Below are 18927 nucleotides of genomic sequence, written 5' to 3'. Positions count from 1 at the left end.
AATGCCCTATCTGCAATAGCTGCCAGGTGTCATATATTTTTGATGTGTACAATATAGAATGCAAATACGTAACATGTCATGTCAAAAGGAGACACTTTTGGGCAGGATCGTAAAATGGAGAAATAGCCAAAAATCTGCCCAGGTGATTTTTTTCACAATTTGGGTTTGTTGCCAATTTGTGATGTTATTAATGTTTAAAATATTGTCTGATAGTTTCAGATAATTCCTACTCTCAACATTGTCAATAATATTTTTAAAGGCCGATATCTCAATTTCCAATTTTATAATACCATAACTTACAAACTCAATATCTTCGCTTAGGAATGTCCGATTTCATTGGGGAAAACGGTGTTGTGGAGCAAAATATCTCATTATTTAAGATATGTAAAAACCTGAAATTGATAACCTGCCCAAAAGTGTCTCCTTTTGACATGACACGTCACATATGCAGTTGTCAGAGCAAGGCAGCTATTGTAGATATGGCCTTCTTGCAATAATCCCTTGATATGTCCTGTGGTACATGACTCATGTGTTAGTAGGCAGGACACTGAAGTACAAAACACTGCAGGATAAATCTTAACCTCTGAATATGTTGAGTGGTACGGGTAAATGTGGCATTTAAGACAAACGACCTCTAAACCTAACCCCTAACCCTAACCTCTATCCCTGACCCTAATTTGCATATGGTGATGTTTCTGTCTTAAATGCCACATCTACCATGGTGCGGAACTCATGTGTTACCACACTGGTAGGCAGGACAATGAAGAACAAAACACAGCAGGATAAATCTAACCCCTCGATATGTTGAGTGGTATGGGACTTGTGTGTCACATACACACTGGTAGGCAGGACAATGAAGAACAAAACACGGCAGGATAAATCTTAGTACTTTTCTGGTACTTTTTATTGTTGTACTTTTCATCAGTAAAGATTTCAGGACTTGGTATAAAAGTAACCCATTTCCATCATAGCCAATGACAAGTCTTTGTTAAGGGCAGTATCAGGAATCCCATCAAAATTGTCAAATTATTAAAAATTGGGTAAGAACAGCTTAAAAGTGAAAGATATGACACCCAAAATATTAGCAAAAAGAAAGAAATCATCAGTGTTAGAAAATACAATTGCGTATAGATGTAAGTGTTCGTACAGACACCTCCATCGCTGACTAAATGTGACATCTTAGCCTTGGTAAGTCACTTTTAGTCTTAAATACAGGACATGTACAAGTTTTATCTATGTGTATTTATGTGTAAGTATTCCATGGGAATGCTTCCATCTATATTCAGTAGCTATTTCAATCTAATGCAAAACATTCATAATTACAGCACTAGATATATCAATAATTACCAACTGGTTAGAAATAAAACCACTTTTTCATCCAAAGGTGTCAGAACCACTGGCCCTATTCATTGGAATAAACTTTCTTCTGATGCCAAAACTCTTAAATCTCTTAATATGTTCAAATCACACTTTAGAAATGCTATTATCATGTCTTACTAGATTTAATAGTCAGGGAAAATACTTAGTATTTTTCTCGGGTCCATGCTTTTTATTTTCATTTTTAAAATATTGCATTTTCAGTTGATTGGTTGATTATAATCTGTAATATCACTCTTTATTAGGCATAAGGTATTATCTTTTTTTTCTCATGTGTGCTGCAAAATTAATTTACAATGTAATGTAAGGTAATGTAACGTAACGTAACGTAGCGTAAGTAAGGGGGTCGTTCACTGCTGGCCTTTTGGCCTTTCGAACGGCTCCTCCATGTCATGATAACAGAATAACTTGTACTATTTTTGTTTAATTCTTCATTAACATAATATAATTTAACCAATGTACTGACTTATATGTATAATGTTTATGTTTGTAATATGACATGGAAATAAATTTGATTGAATTGAATTGAATTGGAGTTTTAGCACACTTTACTTTACAAAAATAAAAACTCTTGATTCCCAGATTTAGCAAATTTGCTGATGATGATTTTAAATACAGTCTGTGTCCTCCTTCAATCATAGCATTATTGAGGTATACATATTGGCCATCAATTTTTTGCAGGGGGAAAAATTGTAAACCCAATTACACTATCATGATTTATACTACTAATAATACAGTAATAAAACTAAATAAAAAGGTTAACTACTTGCTACAAGCAAAATGACTGAGAACATGTTTACCTAGCAAACACAAAACGTTTTTAAATATTTTCTTTTTATAAAGGTAATGAAAATGTTTGTATGAAAACACACTCACAATGTTATTGTAAAATGTGTTTTGCAAGCATTTTTTGTTTCATTAACACAACATCACGTCAGAATATTTTGTAGTAAGTTTTCATATTAAATTTAATGTTAAACATTTAAACATTTTCTGGAAACCTTTTTGACCTTTTGCAAATTATGTCAAAAATGTTTTGTGTTTGCTGGGTATTTGCCCTAAGCAGCCACTCTCACTACAACTTTACATGTAAAACACAATTAGTCCCACAAAAATAAATTGTTTCATCAAATTCACACATAACATTTTTCAAATGAACGTATGTTATGCTATCAAAGAGATCAAATTAAAGAATCTTGAGTTCAGATAATATATATGTGATGCGATCAAGCAAAATCAGTCGGAACTCGGCAATAATAAATTGCCAGTTTCTTATAGGATAGTAAAAAGCATTTACAAAGCTGGATTTTGCAGAAAACTCCATTGAAATTGAACCACCAGTTCCAAAGATATGAGCAGTTAAAGAGTTTCCAAAACAAAAGGAAACAAAAGGAAATATTTCCTTTGTTTGGCTATATCTCGAAATCAATATTTCCAAGTTCCGACTAATTTTGCTTGATCGCATCACATATGTGTCATGTTATCAATAGATTGTGTTAAACACCATGTTTCTTATTCAAACAAAACATGAGCTCACTCTCTAATGGGGAGTTCTTGAGGTAGAGTGGAGGAGCATCAAACAACAGCTAGAATCTTATGTTTCCCTGTATATAAGACTTGCTTTTTCAATTCTGTCTTTAGTCCTGATGAAATCAGAGCCACATGTGATGAAAGCTTGACCACTTCACATCAATCAAAAACATTCATAAAGCATCAGTTTCATTTCAAAAGAAATATGATTAAAATGAAAAATGCCAATTTACAGAATGAGTTAGAGTACAAACAAGTTTTCAGTTTCTTTTAAAAATGTTCATAAGTTCATAAGCAGGGTGCAAGTAGACTGTGCAAAACACCTTGTTTCTTATTCAAAACCAGAGCTCAATCTCCAATGGTGGTTCACAGGTAGAATAGGAAAGTATCAAAGGACAGGAAGTCTGTGTAATAAAATAATACTTTGATCATGTGATATTTTCCACCACCAGTTTTAAATACCATGTCGTCAGCCTACATGTTTTGTACTTTTGAGAACAAAGTACAAAATGTGGTTCAAGCATGCATCAGTTAGGTAATCATCCTAATTATTTTAGATTATTCCATTTAATCTGTATCATTATCATTTGTTCTTGTGCAAAGATTGGTGAAAAGTTATGTTTAAATGCATGCTTGAACCATATTTAGTACTTTGTTCTCAAAACTACAAAAAAATGACCTCGGCAATTAGCGTAGTAGATCCTGTGTCTTATACTGGGATACCCAAAAAGGTGGCTTTGTTACATTTTGATGTGCAGTTTGGACTTCAAAACAGTGTCGCCTGAGTATTCCTTCACTTAGAAGATTCAATTAGGTCTTAAATCGAGGCTAATTTATTCTATATTACTCATGTTTTTATCCTTTTTAAAAATAATGTTTAATTATTTTCTTATGACGTTTGCCATGAAATGTGCCAAGGGTGGCTGAGGATTAGGGGGAGGAGGATTAGGGGGAGGGATTCGTATCGTAAATTTGATCTAAAACCCCCATTAAAAATTTGAATCTAGTAAAAAAATGTCTAAATGAACTCCCAGACATCTAAACCAAGTAAATAAATACAGAAGGTCATGTAAAAGACTAATACTTGCTCAGAATGATTGTAAATGTGGAAAAAAGAGGTGGGGTTAAATCCCACCTACTTTGTGATTGTTTTTGCCCGCACTCTCTCATTTTTTAACCGATTTCCATAAAAAAGGTGTCAAAATGCTCAGGAGGATGAACCACTTCAAATGAGATGTGTAGGTAAAATGTTTGAAGCATTTTATTTTTTCACTATGTAACACAAAGGTACCCCAGGTTGTGACACACGACCAGTAGGCTGTTGATATGGCAGTTTTCAGACTATTCTTAAGGAACTGTTTTGAGCAGGTCCATAGCACTCCATGGAAAGCATAATTATGCTTTCCAAAATGCAACTGGTCAACTCCATCTACTTTGTGCTTGCAGTTGCAGTCCTCATACTCTATGTATAGCAATAAAGTTAGAAGTAGTAGCTCACTTTCTTCGCTTTCTACCTCATAAACTCATTGTCAGGTTGCAGCACATCAAATGAGGTCAGCGTACTATAATGTTGTTTATCTTCATCTGTGAGAGGTGCATTTCCTGGGCGTATTACCAAGGCAACATTAAGACCCGCCTCTTCTGCTGGCTTGGCCTCTGGAATTTAGAAAGTAACAGAGAAGTAATAAATGTTAATTAATAATAATTAATGTATGCTGATGACATAATACAAAGCAGTGTTCTAAATTGGTAAGAAAAATTTGTTTAAGGAAAAGATATTTTGAGATGGTTAGAAAATCAAAAGGTTTCCTTCAGAAAATTCTGTTTTACTTGGAATACATATTATACTAAATGAGATTGATCGCTACTAGTTCTCAAAAATATGATGCATGGTTAGAAAAAAGGTTTCCTTCAGACAATGCTGAATACTTGGAATTCAATTAGATAAATTGTTACTAGTTTTGAGAATATCTCAATATAGTACCTTTTGTTTTGATCAAAATGAATAGTTTGCAATGTATTATGGGAGGCAAAATGGTTCAAAAGGTCTCAAAAGAAAAGGTCTCAAAGTGATGACGCATGGTTAGAAAATCAAAAGGTTTCCTTCAGGAAAAGGTACATATAGTACTTTTATTCATCACGTTTTACAACAAAATGGTTTTAAGTCGGGCCAGAATAATGCTCACTGTGCAATTTTTTCTTTGTCTCCTCCCTCGACAAAAAGTCCAGGCACTTTTTAATTGGATCTTTTCAATTTTGTCCAACTAACATTTTACACAATAATAGTGTAAAAAGTGTCCACTAAATGTCTTCATTTGGCGCCCATTTTGTAGTTTTCCAACGACTGAGGGGCCTCAGACACACCCCTGCATCGCGCAAGAGGCCTGCTTCATTTCATGGTCATTTTTAACAAAACGTGTGTCCCCCCACAATCAACTTCGGATTGACGCCCTTGGCCTGAACACATACAAGGACACAATGGCTCTACCAAACATAATATCAAACAATTTTCAATGAGAAATTCTACAAATTAACAAACAGCAGTTACAAACTTGGAAATTATTTATAAGAAACTTCTACAACATTGATGAAATAGGTACAATCCTGTGTTTTGTTGATGGGCACAGGAAAAGGTTATTGCTCTTATAACAATGGACTACGTAAAGACACTTTGGAATTGGACGAGATTTTACAAGTGTTATTTTGAACATAACTAACATCTCATTTTAACTTATAAACTTGGGGTATAATATCAGATTGGCAAAACAAAGGTTGTGAGGTGAGAAATTCAAATCTGTTTGTGCATGTTCATATAGAATGGTACCCAAGGTTAGTGTTGAAGCTGATGAAAAAATATTTTGATTAAATTAAATGTTGGCATGTTTTATACCACGCCTTTCATGTGTATCACAGCGCTTTACATTTATTCTGCTCTCTTCAATGTCAGCTGCCAAACAATACCCAAGGCATGCTCATACCTTAGGGTAGTGCACAATGGGCAATATTCATAACAGCTCCCCATTTCACTCCTGGGTAGAGAGAGGCAAGTAAGATAAAACGCCTTGCCAAATTGCACAGCACCATGGCACCGCTGGGGCTCGAACTCTGAGGCAGAGCCTGCACCTTGATTAAATTTCCTTTCACATTGTAAAAACAAAGAAAGCAAACATAACCCCTCTTAACTTATAATCACACACACACCACATACCTCTGACTACATCTGTAAGAAATAGAATATCTTCAGGTTGACACTTAATCTCCTCTGCTATCTTATGATAACTATCTGCCTCTACCTTCATGCCAATTTTTGTGTCAAAATGACCTGAAAACAACTGCAACAAAGGTAAAAAGTACCCATGATCAATATTTTAAAAGTCTTGTTATAGTCCTGATTTCATTGAATTCCCTTTCATATATATCAAGTCATTCTCATCCTTGCTCCAATGTCAAAATCTTTAGATTATCTACAGAGTTGGATTTAACATGCTTTTCCCTTCAAGTTAAAGGACTTCATAATGGCTGCTCAATGCCTGAAGTGCAAAAGTGCAATAGCTGTCATGTGTAGCTGCTATGTGTAGATGAGCATAATATACTGTGTGTAAATTGCCAAATGTTCACAGGACAGCTATTGGACTTGCCCACTTCTGGCACCGAGCAGTCAATAACCATCCTACAACAGGAAATTCCATTTTGTAACTTTTTGGATTACTACACTATGTTCAGCTGTCTTCTAGTGCTGGTCTGAGAAGGGGTTTGCTGACTCAAAAACTTGGGGTTGTGAGATTCCCATGGAATAACATGGGGAATGTGACAATTTTGACACAGGGTTGCAAGTGGTCTGATTTTTCAAGAAATAGGGTGAACAATTAAAATTTAAAAAATTGCAATTCTAGGTTTAAAGTCAAAGTTTTCTTCTACGTTCTCCATTTATACAAATCAGAGATTGCTTATGTATTTTTTTAATCATTTTCACTCTTAATGCTCTGAATTCTAGCCATGTTTCAAAATAGAAAGTTCAAGTTTTGAGGTATTTTCTAAAAATATTAAGAGCTATCTTAAGAACCACTGAACCAATACTAGGCTTGTTTGTTCTCATTTTAATGCATTTTTCATGCTGATTCCAAATATGGTTATAAAAATTTACAATCCTGAAATTTTTTAATTTAAAAAAAAATATTTGAAACTTGTCGTCTGCAGGCGACACCTGCATGTACAGAGTTAAACTCACATAAAGTAAATCTCCATAGGTACTGTATCCAAACAATAGTTTCTGTGCACCCACACTTCCTGATGAGTAAATATAGATATCCTTTCTTGCTCTTTTCCATTGTTCTAAAATGGGAACAACATCTTCATATACCCTGCAAAAAATAATAACAACAATTAAAATAAATTATACTAATCATCAGGGAAACAATTGAATTATTCAAATAAACTAATTAAATTATGCAAATTTATTCACATTTATGCAACAGTTAGATGACATAATAGAACAAAACTGATGAATGACAAGGGTTAGTATCATAACGAGTCCTTCACATTATGGAAAGGATGACTCCTGTCCACAACTTACAATGTCATTCTATCTCACAACAAGTTAAGAATATATATATGTGACCTGATTTAGTCCACTCAGGCTAATGTTGACAAATTCGAAACTGAGATATAGCCAGAAATAGGTTGGGGTTATAGTTAGTCATAGTTAGACCATGAACATGTAAAAATGTTGTAACTTCACAACCAGGTGGGCTGGGGGTTTGGACTGATAGAAAGGGAATTTGTTACTTTATATGTATCTGATAATAACTCAACTTTTGATAAAATATGACTTTAGCCTGAGTGGACTGGATTGGGTCACATATGACACAATCTGATCCAACCAGCCCAAAGATTGTGAAAATAAGGTACAGGCAAAAATTGGTTGAAAAAAAATTGAAATTGAAAGGAATTGACATTGTAAAAGTTTATAACTTTTCAACTAAGTATGTAATGGATGTGAGGATTTCAGCAATAGCACACTTGGTTACTTTGCATGTTGATGATTACAACTCAATTGTCAAAATTGCCTCCTTTTGTCTATACTATTCAGCATACTATTCAGCATAGTATTTTGCCTATACTATTCAGCATGTCTATCTGCTCCGTCTGATTTATCGTGTAAAAGGAACTAGGCTACGCAGTTTGACTAGCCGATATGATGATGACATGATTCAATTAGCCATCAATCAGAACCCCAATTCCATATATGACATAAACTGACCAAATTGGCACACCGCTGAAGTACTGTGCTGAAAACTATAGTTGGGCCAGATTCTGTCACATAAATGAGTGATTAACAAAATCTGCACTTACTGTCCCATCAGAGCACCCTCAACATATCCATCTTTCCACATATGTCCCTGTAACTGTTTGAGGGCAGTCACCTTGCGGTCAGCATCCATTAACCAATTAACACTCTCAATCACTGCTTGTATGATGTTTTTCCGCTCCTTGCTATCATCTGATGCTGCAGGGATTGTGATTGCACCAGGTGTCCCAGCCTTGGTATCCTCAGCTGCCTGTGTGTGTATGTATAAACAAGGTTGAGAGAATATTAATATGAACCTTCTTTAAATGAGACACATGATAACTGTAGCCCCATGCCTACATGCAAATAAGCTGGATATATGCAAATTCAGGGTTCATGCTAAATTGTTTTTAATACTTGTCTGTTGATTCAACTTGCCAAGATGTATTTCAAAATTCTGGCTAGGTGCTTCCATATTCAATTTTGTATAATATACCTTCAGATGAGATCTTCCTGACAATTGACATTTTTTTATCTGAACACTTGGGCAAGTAATTGGCCTGATGTGTTACATCTCAACTCATCAAAAAAGTCACATATGTTATATATTTCTTCGCTCGTTTACTTCGATAATGCATATGTAGCGTACAAAAGTTTTGATGTTAACTGCAATTTTTTGCCAATATTTATATGACATCAGACTCATAATTCCTTTCATAATTTGATGACCCCTATATTTTGTGTCAAAAATTTATGACACCCCACATATTTCCCTTCCAAAGAAAATGATGCCCCCAATCACATTCATGCTGTAATACATAAATTCCTATCCCCAGACATCCACCACACAATCCATTCATTCATTGGGCTATTCATATTCCAGTGGAAATACATACACCCCCTATGGAAGACATGACCTTAATCTTCTACACAGGGAGTGTGAATTTCAAATGGGGTTACCTAAATCGAGACCAATGGGAGACTCCATCCATACACCTCCTATGGAAGACATGACCTTAATCTTCTACACAGGGAGTGTGAATTTCAAATGGGGTTACCTGAATCAAGACTAATGGGAGACTCCATCCATACACCTCCTATGGAAGACATGGCCCTAATCTTCTACACAGGGAGTGTGAATTTCAAATGGGGTTACCTGAATCAAGACTAATGGGAGACTCCATCCATACACCTCCTATGGAAGACATGGCCCTAATCTTCTACACAGGAGTGTGAATTTCAAATGGGGTTACCTAAATCGAGACCAATGGGAGACTCCATCCATACACCTCCTATGGAAGACATGACCTTAATCTTCTACACAGGGAGTGTGAATTTCAAATGGGGTTACCTGAATCAAGACTAATGGGAGACTCCATCCATACACCTCCTATGGAAGACATGACCCTAATCTTCTACACAGGGAGTATGAATTTCAAATGGGGTTACCTGATTCGAGACCAATGGGAGACTCCCTCCATACACCTCCAATGGAAGACATGGCCCTAATCTTCTACACAGGGAGTGTGAATTTCAAATGGGGTTACCTGATTCGAGACCAATGGGAGACTCCATCCATACACCTCCTATGGAAGACATGGCCTTAATCTTCTACACAGGGAGTGTGAATTTCAAATGGGGTTACCTGAATCAAGACTAATGGGAGACTCCATCCATACACCTCCTATGGAAGACATGACCTTAATCTTCTACACAGGGAGTGTGAATTTCAAATGGGGTTACCTGAGTCAAGACTAATGGGAGACTCCATCCATACACCTCCTATGAAAGACATGACCTTAATCTTCTACACAGGGAGTGTGAATTTCAAATGGGGTTACCTGAGTCAAGACTAATGGCAGACTCCATCCATCCATACACCTCCTATGGAAGACATGACCTTAATCTTCTACACAGGGAGTGTGAATTTCAAATGGGGTTACCTGAATCGAGACCAATGGGAGACTCCATCCCCCGCTCCATCCATACACCTCCTATGGAAGACACAACCTTAATCTTCTACACAGGGAGTGTGAATTTCAAATGGGGTTACCTGAATCGAGACCAATGGGAGATTCCATTTGAAATCTAGACCCCCTGTGTGAGAGATGAAAGTCATGTCTTCCATAGGGCGTGTATGGATCACCAGTGGAGTACCAGTACGAGTGCAGTACCACTGCTATTGAGTCCTGTGCCAAAGCAGCATGTACTGTGTAGGTACTAGGTAGGTACTCTGTGTGTACCAGTCACATACCCTGGCGACAGCATACCTGTGCAGGCAGTTACAATAGGAATCTTGTAGTGTATAACACTTGCTGATGACAGTGGCCATACCTATAACATAATGTTGACACTGTGTTTGTCTCACCATGAGATCACTTAAATATTTGAACTCCCCCATGCCCCTATGATGATACTCCAGTGTAGGGGTGTCACTTTAATGAAAGTGTTACCCATGCTCCTTAATCAACCATAAAAACTGACCCTAAATGGCGTAAACTAAAGGTATATCTCAGACTCGGAGCTTAAAAAGATTTTAAAATTATTTTCACTAATCTAAAGTGAACAAATTTCATGTTCATCAGCTTATATTTAACTATAATGTTTCCCATACATGTTACCATGATTTATTTTTGCCATACAACAACTCTCCTACTGATAAAACATATAACACTATAAACAGGCAATACCCCCGGGCCATACCCACTCATCAATTAGCCTTTCTTCCGTAATTATAAGTTAATAGACTTGCTAAAAAAGAACCAGATTTGTATTTATATCCACTTAACAAAACATAAAAGGACACCGCATTTCTGAAAAGGTCTACCCACAACTGAAAGGTCTAAATAGTAACAGAAAAGGTATAGAGCTTGATCGAAAATCAGTTCCTTTTTCATTGAATGGAACAGGCTACAATATAATTTCAAAGGGTACAGTGTGATTCAGCAACATTTTCAAATTAGGGGTGTTAAAGCTCTTTGGTGTTTGATTGCAAAAGGTCTACACCACACACTACTGAAAGGTTTACACAGCATAGAAAAGGTCTAGCATGATTGAAAATCAGTTCCTATTTCATTGAATGGAACAGGCCACTATACAATTTCAAGGGGTACATTATACAGCAACACTTTCACATTAGGGGTGTTAAAGCTCTTTGGTGGCTATAGGTTGCAGGTTTAAAGTAGTAGAGAACAAACATAATTTGAATCAAATATTTGAACAACTAAACATATTATTTGTACAAACATTATAATGTTTTCAGGAACCTTTTAACAAAATGTGATACAACAGCAAAGAGTATACGGAATTGGATGAAAACGTTCATTCAGTATTACCAAAAACAGGCTGAAATTAAAAGAAAATGCGGAAATTTGGACAAAAAAAAACACATGAATTCAGATTAAACCTGAAAATTCTCATGCCTGAAGAACTACAAATCTGATACACAAGACAGAGACATCTTCCTCAGAGCTACTCAATTATGAGTATAATTTCTGTAAATGAATTTATATAATGGAGATAATTAAAGCATGCTCAGGATTAGAACTTAAAATGGTATCTGTAGACTTTATTTTCACTTCCATTTTTGACCAAATTTGAACTCCAAATTACACTCATTAAAAATGCAGTATGTAGACCGGGATATAGACTAATAATAAACAGATGGAACAGCAACTGGCAAGGACAGCATTATCTATTACATAACATGAATTTTCCTAGATTGAAGCCTATGTTAATGAGGGCTAATCATTCCATGATGTGCCAGAGATGAATACTATACCAGTCTGTGCCTGTTATCACTATTTTTAAATCGCATTCCTGAGACATGTAGCGCCACACATGAGTTGTTAGATATTGGTGATAGAACGATCAGCACTTACAAATATGTGAGAATTCCTGTTGCCCAGTAAGCACAGAACTTTGCCTGTTGGTACTCAATCTGAACCACTTTAATCTACATGTATGGTATACCGTAAAAACTCAATAGTTAGCATGTGTGCTTACTATCGAGCGCTTTTGAAAACATGAAATTGTACCAAAGTCCAGCGCTTTACCAACTGAGCTAATGGGGTTAAGATATACATTTGAAAGTGTACTTGTTCGTATATAACTATGTGCATAACAAGTATTATTTTTCAGGTGACTAACTTTGGAATTAAAAGTGCTCAAACCCGTTACAGGGGAGCATAGAAACAAATTCAAAGTATATTGGGTATTCCGATCATCATCATACCCAATGATCGTAAGTGAGGGTATGCTGTGAAACTAGTAGTAACAGTTGCCTTTTCCAGAGGTCTATACTTTGAATTTGTTTATAACTATGTGTATATCGATGATGCTCAAAACCCTCCACAATTCAATGGCCGCCATGCTATAAGGACGTGTGTCATACGGGGCTCCCGAGAACCACCGGGATAAATCATAATTTTCTTGATCGTTTACTTTATGTGCTTGACTTATCACTATTATATACTTGTGTGCATCATTTTGTGATCATTCGTGAGGAAAAACGTGGATTTATATGACTTTTATTGCACGATATTCATCTGGAATTTGAATCCTATAATACTTCCCCGCTGCACATCATGGCCGACAACAACGCACCATCCACGAGTACACTTGAGCAGTCAATTGCATCGATCGATATGGTCAAGCTATACACAATGCTATCCAAAATGGACATTGACATGAAAACACGCTTTGATGGTTTATCGCGTCAGCTGTGTGATGTTCAGAAGGAAATTAAAACAATAAAACATGATGTGGAGGAACTTGATAGAGGTTTGAAATATGCAGATGAGGAAATAACGGAGCTGAAAGAAGAAATAGTGCCCAAGATTAAAACAGAACTAATGGAGAAGATTGATGCATTGAACAAATGTAGACTTGAAACGGAACTATACAGTAAAAATCTAATTTACTGTTCTTCAATGTCCCACAGTCAACTGAATCAGAGGATAGTGAGGATGTCTTGAGAGACGTACTGTCCAAAACCAAAATCCCCAGTCAACAAGACATCATATTTTCCAATGTCCACCGACTGCCTACTAGAGCCAATACCAACAACAGCAAACCAATCATTGCCAAGTTCGTTCGGATGCGTGACCGTGAGATGGTTCTTAATGGAATAACTGAAGCCGAAATCAGCTTGCAAGGGAAAAAGGTAATTGCTGTCCCCACCTTCCAGCACCTATGCAGGAGGAGAAAAGCGTCTGATGACGATTACGCAAGAAACTTAGAGCAGAAGGTAAAGATGCCAAGATCCGAGTGACCGGGACAAAGGTACCCATATTTGTAAACAATGTTGTTTGGAATGAAACGGAGTAATAACTTTTAGTTCTACTCTACGAGCCATGTAAGTCTACCTGTTTATGAGTAGCATGAAATAAACTTTTCTCGTGTATAATATACTTTGTGTTTACAAAAACAGTCTTCCCGCTGCTGCCCGATTTGTACCACTCGCTTTTTCAAACTGAACATTTTCGCGATTACGCTGTGAATTAACAATGATATTTTGCCTTACTCCATGCCTGGATCGGTTGAACTATATACTTTGTTGGATAATATCGCGTTTTGAAGTGTTTGAACTTTTGCGCTATGAAATTGAAATTGAAAATCTGTATGTATCATGATTTGGACTTTTACAATATCTCTTTCTGATATGTTGCATTCGTTTAGTTTTATTAATAATTTATTAATAATATTTTAAAGTAATAAATAATGTTCTAAATAATTTGTTTATAAATGTTGTTAGCTATATGGTTTGTACTATTGGGCGCTGCACGAAGGGTCGTTGGTTCGGGTCGTCCTCCGGACGCGCTCCGGTGGACATGCTGATGCAGGGAGTGTATTCCCATGACCTGTTTTTCCCGTTGTGATCAATTTAATTCTTTTTGTACTACATGTGTCTTCTGGGGCGTGTGTGGGGGATGATTAGGGCTGGTGACCTTCCGTGCATGCACTCTGTATTTGTTTATTATTGTTTGTAGTGTGAACTGTCTGTATCAGATGACCCAATTTTCACGGATGCTTTGGTTTGAATGATGGCTGCATTTTTTTTTTTTGTTCCTGGTCTCTGTGCTCAGCCTGGTTCTCTTTGTATTCCTGATTATAGCCATTGATGTCATCCTTGCACCTGTTTTATCAGAGCTACTTGATTGAGGGTTCATCTTTTACTATGTTTTCCATAATGTTGTCTTTCCTTTGATTTTTTTTCCTCGTTTTTTTTTATTTTTTTTTTTAAATATATTTATTCATATGCATTTTCTTTAATTGTTTAATTACTTATTTACTTGATTTATTTCTTGTCATTTACTTTAACTTGTTTTAAATTTAACTGTCCATGACATTTTCTGAATCATTGTGTTCATTGGCGGGTGATTGAACCTGTTTATCTTTCCATTATCTTCGCCATTTGCTTACTTGCCTGCTATTTACACCTTGATTGCTGGAATGTCGTGATCAATTTTCCACTTTTTGTTTGTGTATTTTCAAGTCATTTAGTACTAGGTTTCCAATCGTTGTGATCTTTTTTTTTCTTTTTAAATAAAAATCCCTTATATTATTATTTCTGTATCTATTATTGATTTGTATTTGTTTATGCATTAGCCTTTCTTTATGGTATATTTATCACTTACCTGGTGGTTTTCCGTGCTCGTATGATTCTGTCCTATATGCTTTTTGGCCCCTAATTTGTTTTCATCACCTACTTTAACTTCAGTGTTTAGTGTAACCTTTTTTTTTTTTTTTGTGTGTGTGTGTGTTTTGTTGTTGTTGTTGTTGTTGTGTGTGTTTGACGTTGGATCTTCATGGCAAATTGTAAAAAATGTTTGAAGAACATTGCACATGATCGTATAATGTTAACTTGTAAATACTGTAATAATTTATATCATAAAAAATGTGTTTATGGCAATATTGATGATGATAACTGGATGTGTTTTAGTTGTACTGGTACTTTATTTCCATTCAATCACATCCTTGATGATAATGAATTTAAATTTAATCTTTTTTATTTCAATAACTCCATTGAATATAATAAGCTGCTGAGTCTAAAATTGAATCCTTTCTTGTATGATGATATTGTTGATAATGCTATGCCAAAGAATCTGTTTAAACCCAATTGTGTTAACTCCTGTAACTACTACTTTGATAATTTACTTGATATTGATGTATCGTTCAGTGACAATTTTTCAATTTTACATTTAAATTCTCGTAGTTTTAACAAAAACCGTGACAACATTGAAATTTTCTTATCAAATTTGAAACACACTTTTTTGTAATTGCAATGTCAGAAACTTGGTTTAAGGAGGATCAATCTAATTTAATCGATATTACCAATTATAATTTAATTAGTGTACCACGGAAGAACAGGAAAAGTGGTGGTGCTGCTTTGTACATTCATAATTCGCTTTCTTTTAAATTAAGAAAGGATCTTGATCTAATTCAGCATGACTCTTCTGTTAATGTTATTGATCATTCTGAGTCTATCTTCGTTGAAATTATGAATTCAAAGTGTAAGAATATAATTATTGGTAATGTTTATCGTGCTCACAAAACTGACGTTGATTCATTTAATTCTGATTTAAACCGTTGTCTTGATGTTATTGCAAATGAAAACAAGCATTGCTATATTTCAGGTGATTTTAACTTAGACCTTTTACAGCACGAGAATGATTTAAAAATTCAGAATTTCCTTACAAATTTCTTTGATCATAATATGTTTCCACTTATAGATCGCCCCACCAGGATAACGTCACATTCTGCCACACTTCTTGATAATATTTTCACTAATGTTTTTGATAAGAAAATTAAGTCTGGTATATGTGTGTCTGACATCACGGATCATTACCCTATTTTTCAATTTACTGATTCTATTTCATTGAAATATAATTTTGTTGGATCCACACATGGTCGTTCATTTACTCAACGGAACATTCATTCATTTACAAATCACCTTCAATTAACTAATTGGAATCATGTTCTTAATGAGGAATCTGTTAGCCAAGCGTATAAGTTATTTATTGATAAACTGTCTGTATTATATAATCGTTGTTTTCCGTTAAGGCTAAACGTGTGAATTTAAGTTATAAGCGTATTCCTCATAAACCATGGATTACAACTGCTATTTTAACATCCATCAATCGTAAGGATAAGCTGTACCGTAAATTTAAATCTTCTCCAACAGATGCCAATAAGCGTTTACTTGTAAATTATAGAAATACTCTTACCAGTCTGATTCGTAATTCTAAAAAATGTATTATTGTAATTTGCTCAGTGAACAAAAGCACAATCTCAAACAAACCTGGAAAATCCTTAATGATCTTTTAGGAAGGAAGCGTAAGCAACCTCTTCCAGATTGTTTTGATATAAATGGCACACCAACAACTAATCCTGAAATGATTGCAAATGGTTTTAATGATTTCTTCACCAACATTGGTCCTAAATTAGCTAAAAATATTCCTCCTACACATGTTTCTTTTGATCACTTTTTGAATAATATTCCTTCTCCCCAGAATTCACTTTTTCTTACACCAACGGACACGAATGAAGTTATCAAAACATGTGCTTCTCTTAGATCTGGTGCAAGTCCTGGATATGATGAAATTAGACCTGATATTGTAAAACATGTTAAACATCTGATTGCTTCTCCGTTGGTTCACATATTTAATTTGTCTATTTCTAATGGAATTTTTCCAGATGAGCTTAAGCACGCTAAAGTTGTTCCTATTTTTAAAGCTGGCGACTCCCATTTATGTAACAATTATCGCCCAATTTCAATCCTTCCTGTGTTTTCAAAAATATTTGAGCGTATTATTCACAAGAGACTTTATAATTTTCTTACATTTTATTCATTACTTCATCAAAGTCAATTTGGTTTTAGGACAAATTATTCATCCTACATGGCTGTTTTAGAGGCCTACAATATGATAGTTTCTAACCTTGATAAAGGTCACCATACTTTGGGTATATTCCTGGACCTCTCCAAGGCTTTCGATACGATCAATCATGATATTCTTCATGAGAAACTTCACCATTATGGAGTACGTGGAAAGGCTTTGGAGTGGTTCAGGAGCTATCTTACCAACAGAAAACAATTTGTTGTGTTTAATAATTGTAAATCTTCTTTAAGTACAGTTCAATGTGGTGTTCCCCAAGGTTCTGTATTGGGTCCCCTTCTTTTATTATTTTCCTTAATGATATTGTTTATTCTTGAAAGATTTGTCCTTTTTATTTATGCAGATGATACAAATGCTATTATGTCCAATCCGAACCTTGATGAACTTATTTGTTCTGTTAATAATCAATTAACTAATATTTCTGTATGGTTCAAAGCCAATAAGTTGTCCCTTAATGTTCAAAAAACGAATTATATTATGTTTAAAACCGTCATAGCAATCGCACATACCACAATACTCATATATTTATAGATGGCAATGAACTTATTAAAGTAACTCGTACTAAATTTTTGGGTGTTATTCTTGATGAATCTCTGACATGGTATGATCATACCTCTTATGTTACCAATATTGTTCCAAGCTATAGTGGAATATTATTTCGTCTAAAGCACATTCTTCCGTGTGATACGTTATTTACCTTGTACAATACATTAGTTCTACCTCATCTACACTACTGTAATATAATTTGGGCAGATCCTAACAATTGTAATTTGAATTCTATCTATGTGAAACAAAAGAGAATTATCAGGTTATGTACCAATTCTAGCTGGCTGGCCCATACATCACCTTTATTTGGACAGTTAAATACTTTGAATATTTTTGATATTCATAAACTTATCAAAGCTTTATTTATGTATAATTTCAGTATTAACAACATGCCTTGTAATTTTGCCAATTATTTTGTTAAAAATATGGCCATCCACACTTATTCAACACGCTCATCCAATTTGTTTCGCCCTACAATATTCAATTATGATTTGGCCAGAAATACCATTAGAAGGCAGGGCCCATTGCTCTGGAATTCTATCCCCGATGATATCAAAATCGCCTTGTCTCCCAATTCATTCAAACGCAGCTATAAAGATTATCTGATTTCTTTATACTCATAAATTTATTGCTTCATAAATGCCCTGTATCATAACATTCTATTTTGTACTGTATAAAGTTAATGCATTTTTTTTTTTATTTGACTTTTGTTTATATGCTATTGCCATTGCCAACGTCATTGTCTGTCTGCACTAGTCCTGTCAGTCTGCCGTTTTCACCCGTCCTTGTCTGTTGTCTGTAGGCGTCTTTTGTTTTTGCACCGAGGGCAATCATGTCTTCTGAGCTTTGCTCTTGTGATTGTCCTACCATCCTTTTCTTGAATATTTTGTTATTGTATATAATATGATGGTGAAATAAACTTGAACTTGAAACTTGAACTTCACACTTTTTTGGATGGGGCTCTTCATGTTTGCATGTTTTAAAAAGCGCTCGATAGTAAGCACATATGCTAACTATCGAGTTTTTACGGTATATACTTACCAGTTGACGTAATGCCTCAACATCTTGCTGACACTCTGCTTCCTTCCAATGCTTGTCTAAATAGTCTGACAAGTGTTTTCTAATGTATGGAAACAATATATCCTGTAAAAACAATATTTGGGTAATGATTAACAACTCATTTAAGGGATTATATTCTACTATTTAGATTCATGAGATAATCACTCAAATCAAAGCTACATGTAGTAGCTTCTCTTTACATGGATTAATATATATAGCATGTACATGTAG

At 35.1% G+C, this 18927-nt stretch overlaps 1 protein-coding gene across 1 annotated transcript in view; it reads right to left on the bottom strand.

The window, feature by feature from the left end:
- Nucleotides 1-4225: 4225 nt before the first annotated feature.
- The window catches only part of LOC140153041 (enolase-phosphatase E1-like), a 37848-nt gene continuing 23146 nt past the window's right edge, over nt 4226-18927 (bottom strand). The window contains exons 4-8 of the mRNA XM_072175640.1: nt 18679-18780; nt 8260-8465; nt 7136-7268; nt 6116-6239; nt 4226-4563 (exon numbers count right to left, since the gene is read on the bottom strand). Of these exons, the coding sequence (XP_072031741.1) occupies nt 4418-4563; nt 6116-6239; nt 7136-7268; nt 8260-8465; nt 18679-18780 (711 nt within the window). The 3' untranslated portion in view covers nt 4226-4417. The remainder of the gene's footprint in view (nt 4564-6115; nt 6240-7135; nt 7269-8259; nt 8466-18678; nt 18781-18927) is intronic.

Source organism: Amphiura filiformis, chromosome 5 (assembly GCF_039555335.1).
Source record: "Amphiura filiformis chromosome 5, Afil_fr2py, whole genome shotgun sequence".
Taxonomy (NCBI): Eukaryota; Metazoa; Echinodermata; class Ophiuroidea; order Amphilepidida; family Amphiuridae; genus Amphiura; species Amphiura filiformis.
The sequence above is the reverse complement of the archived record's forward strand: the minus strand, read 5'-3'. Positions and strand labels throughout refer to the sequence as shown.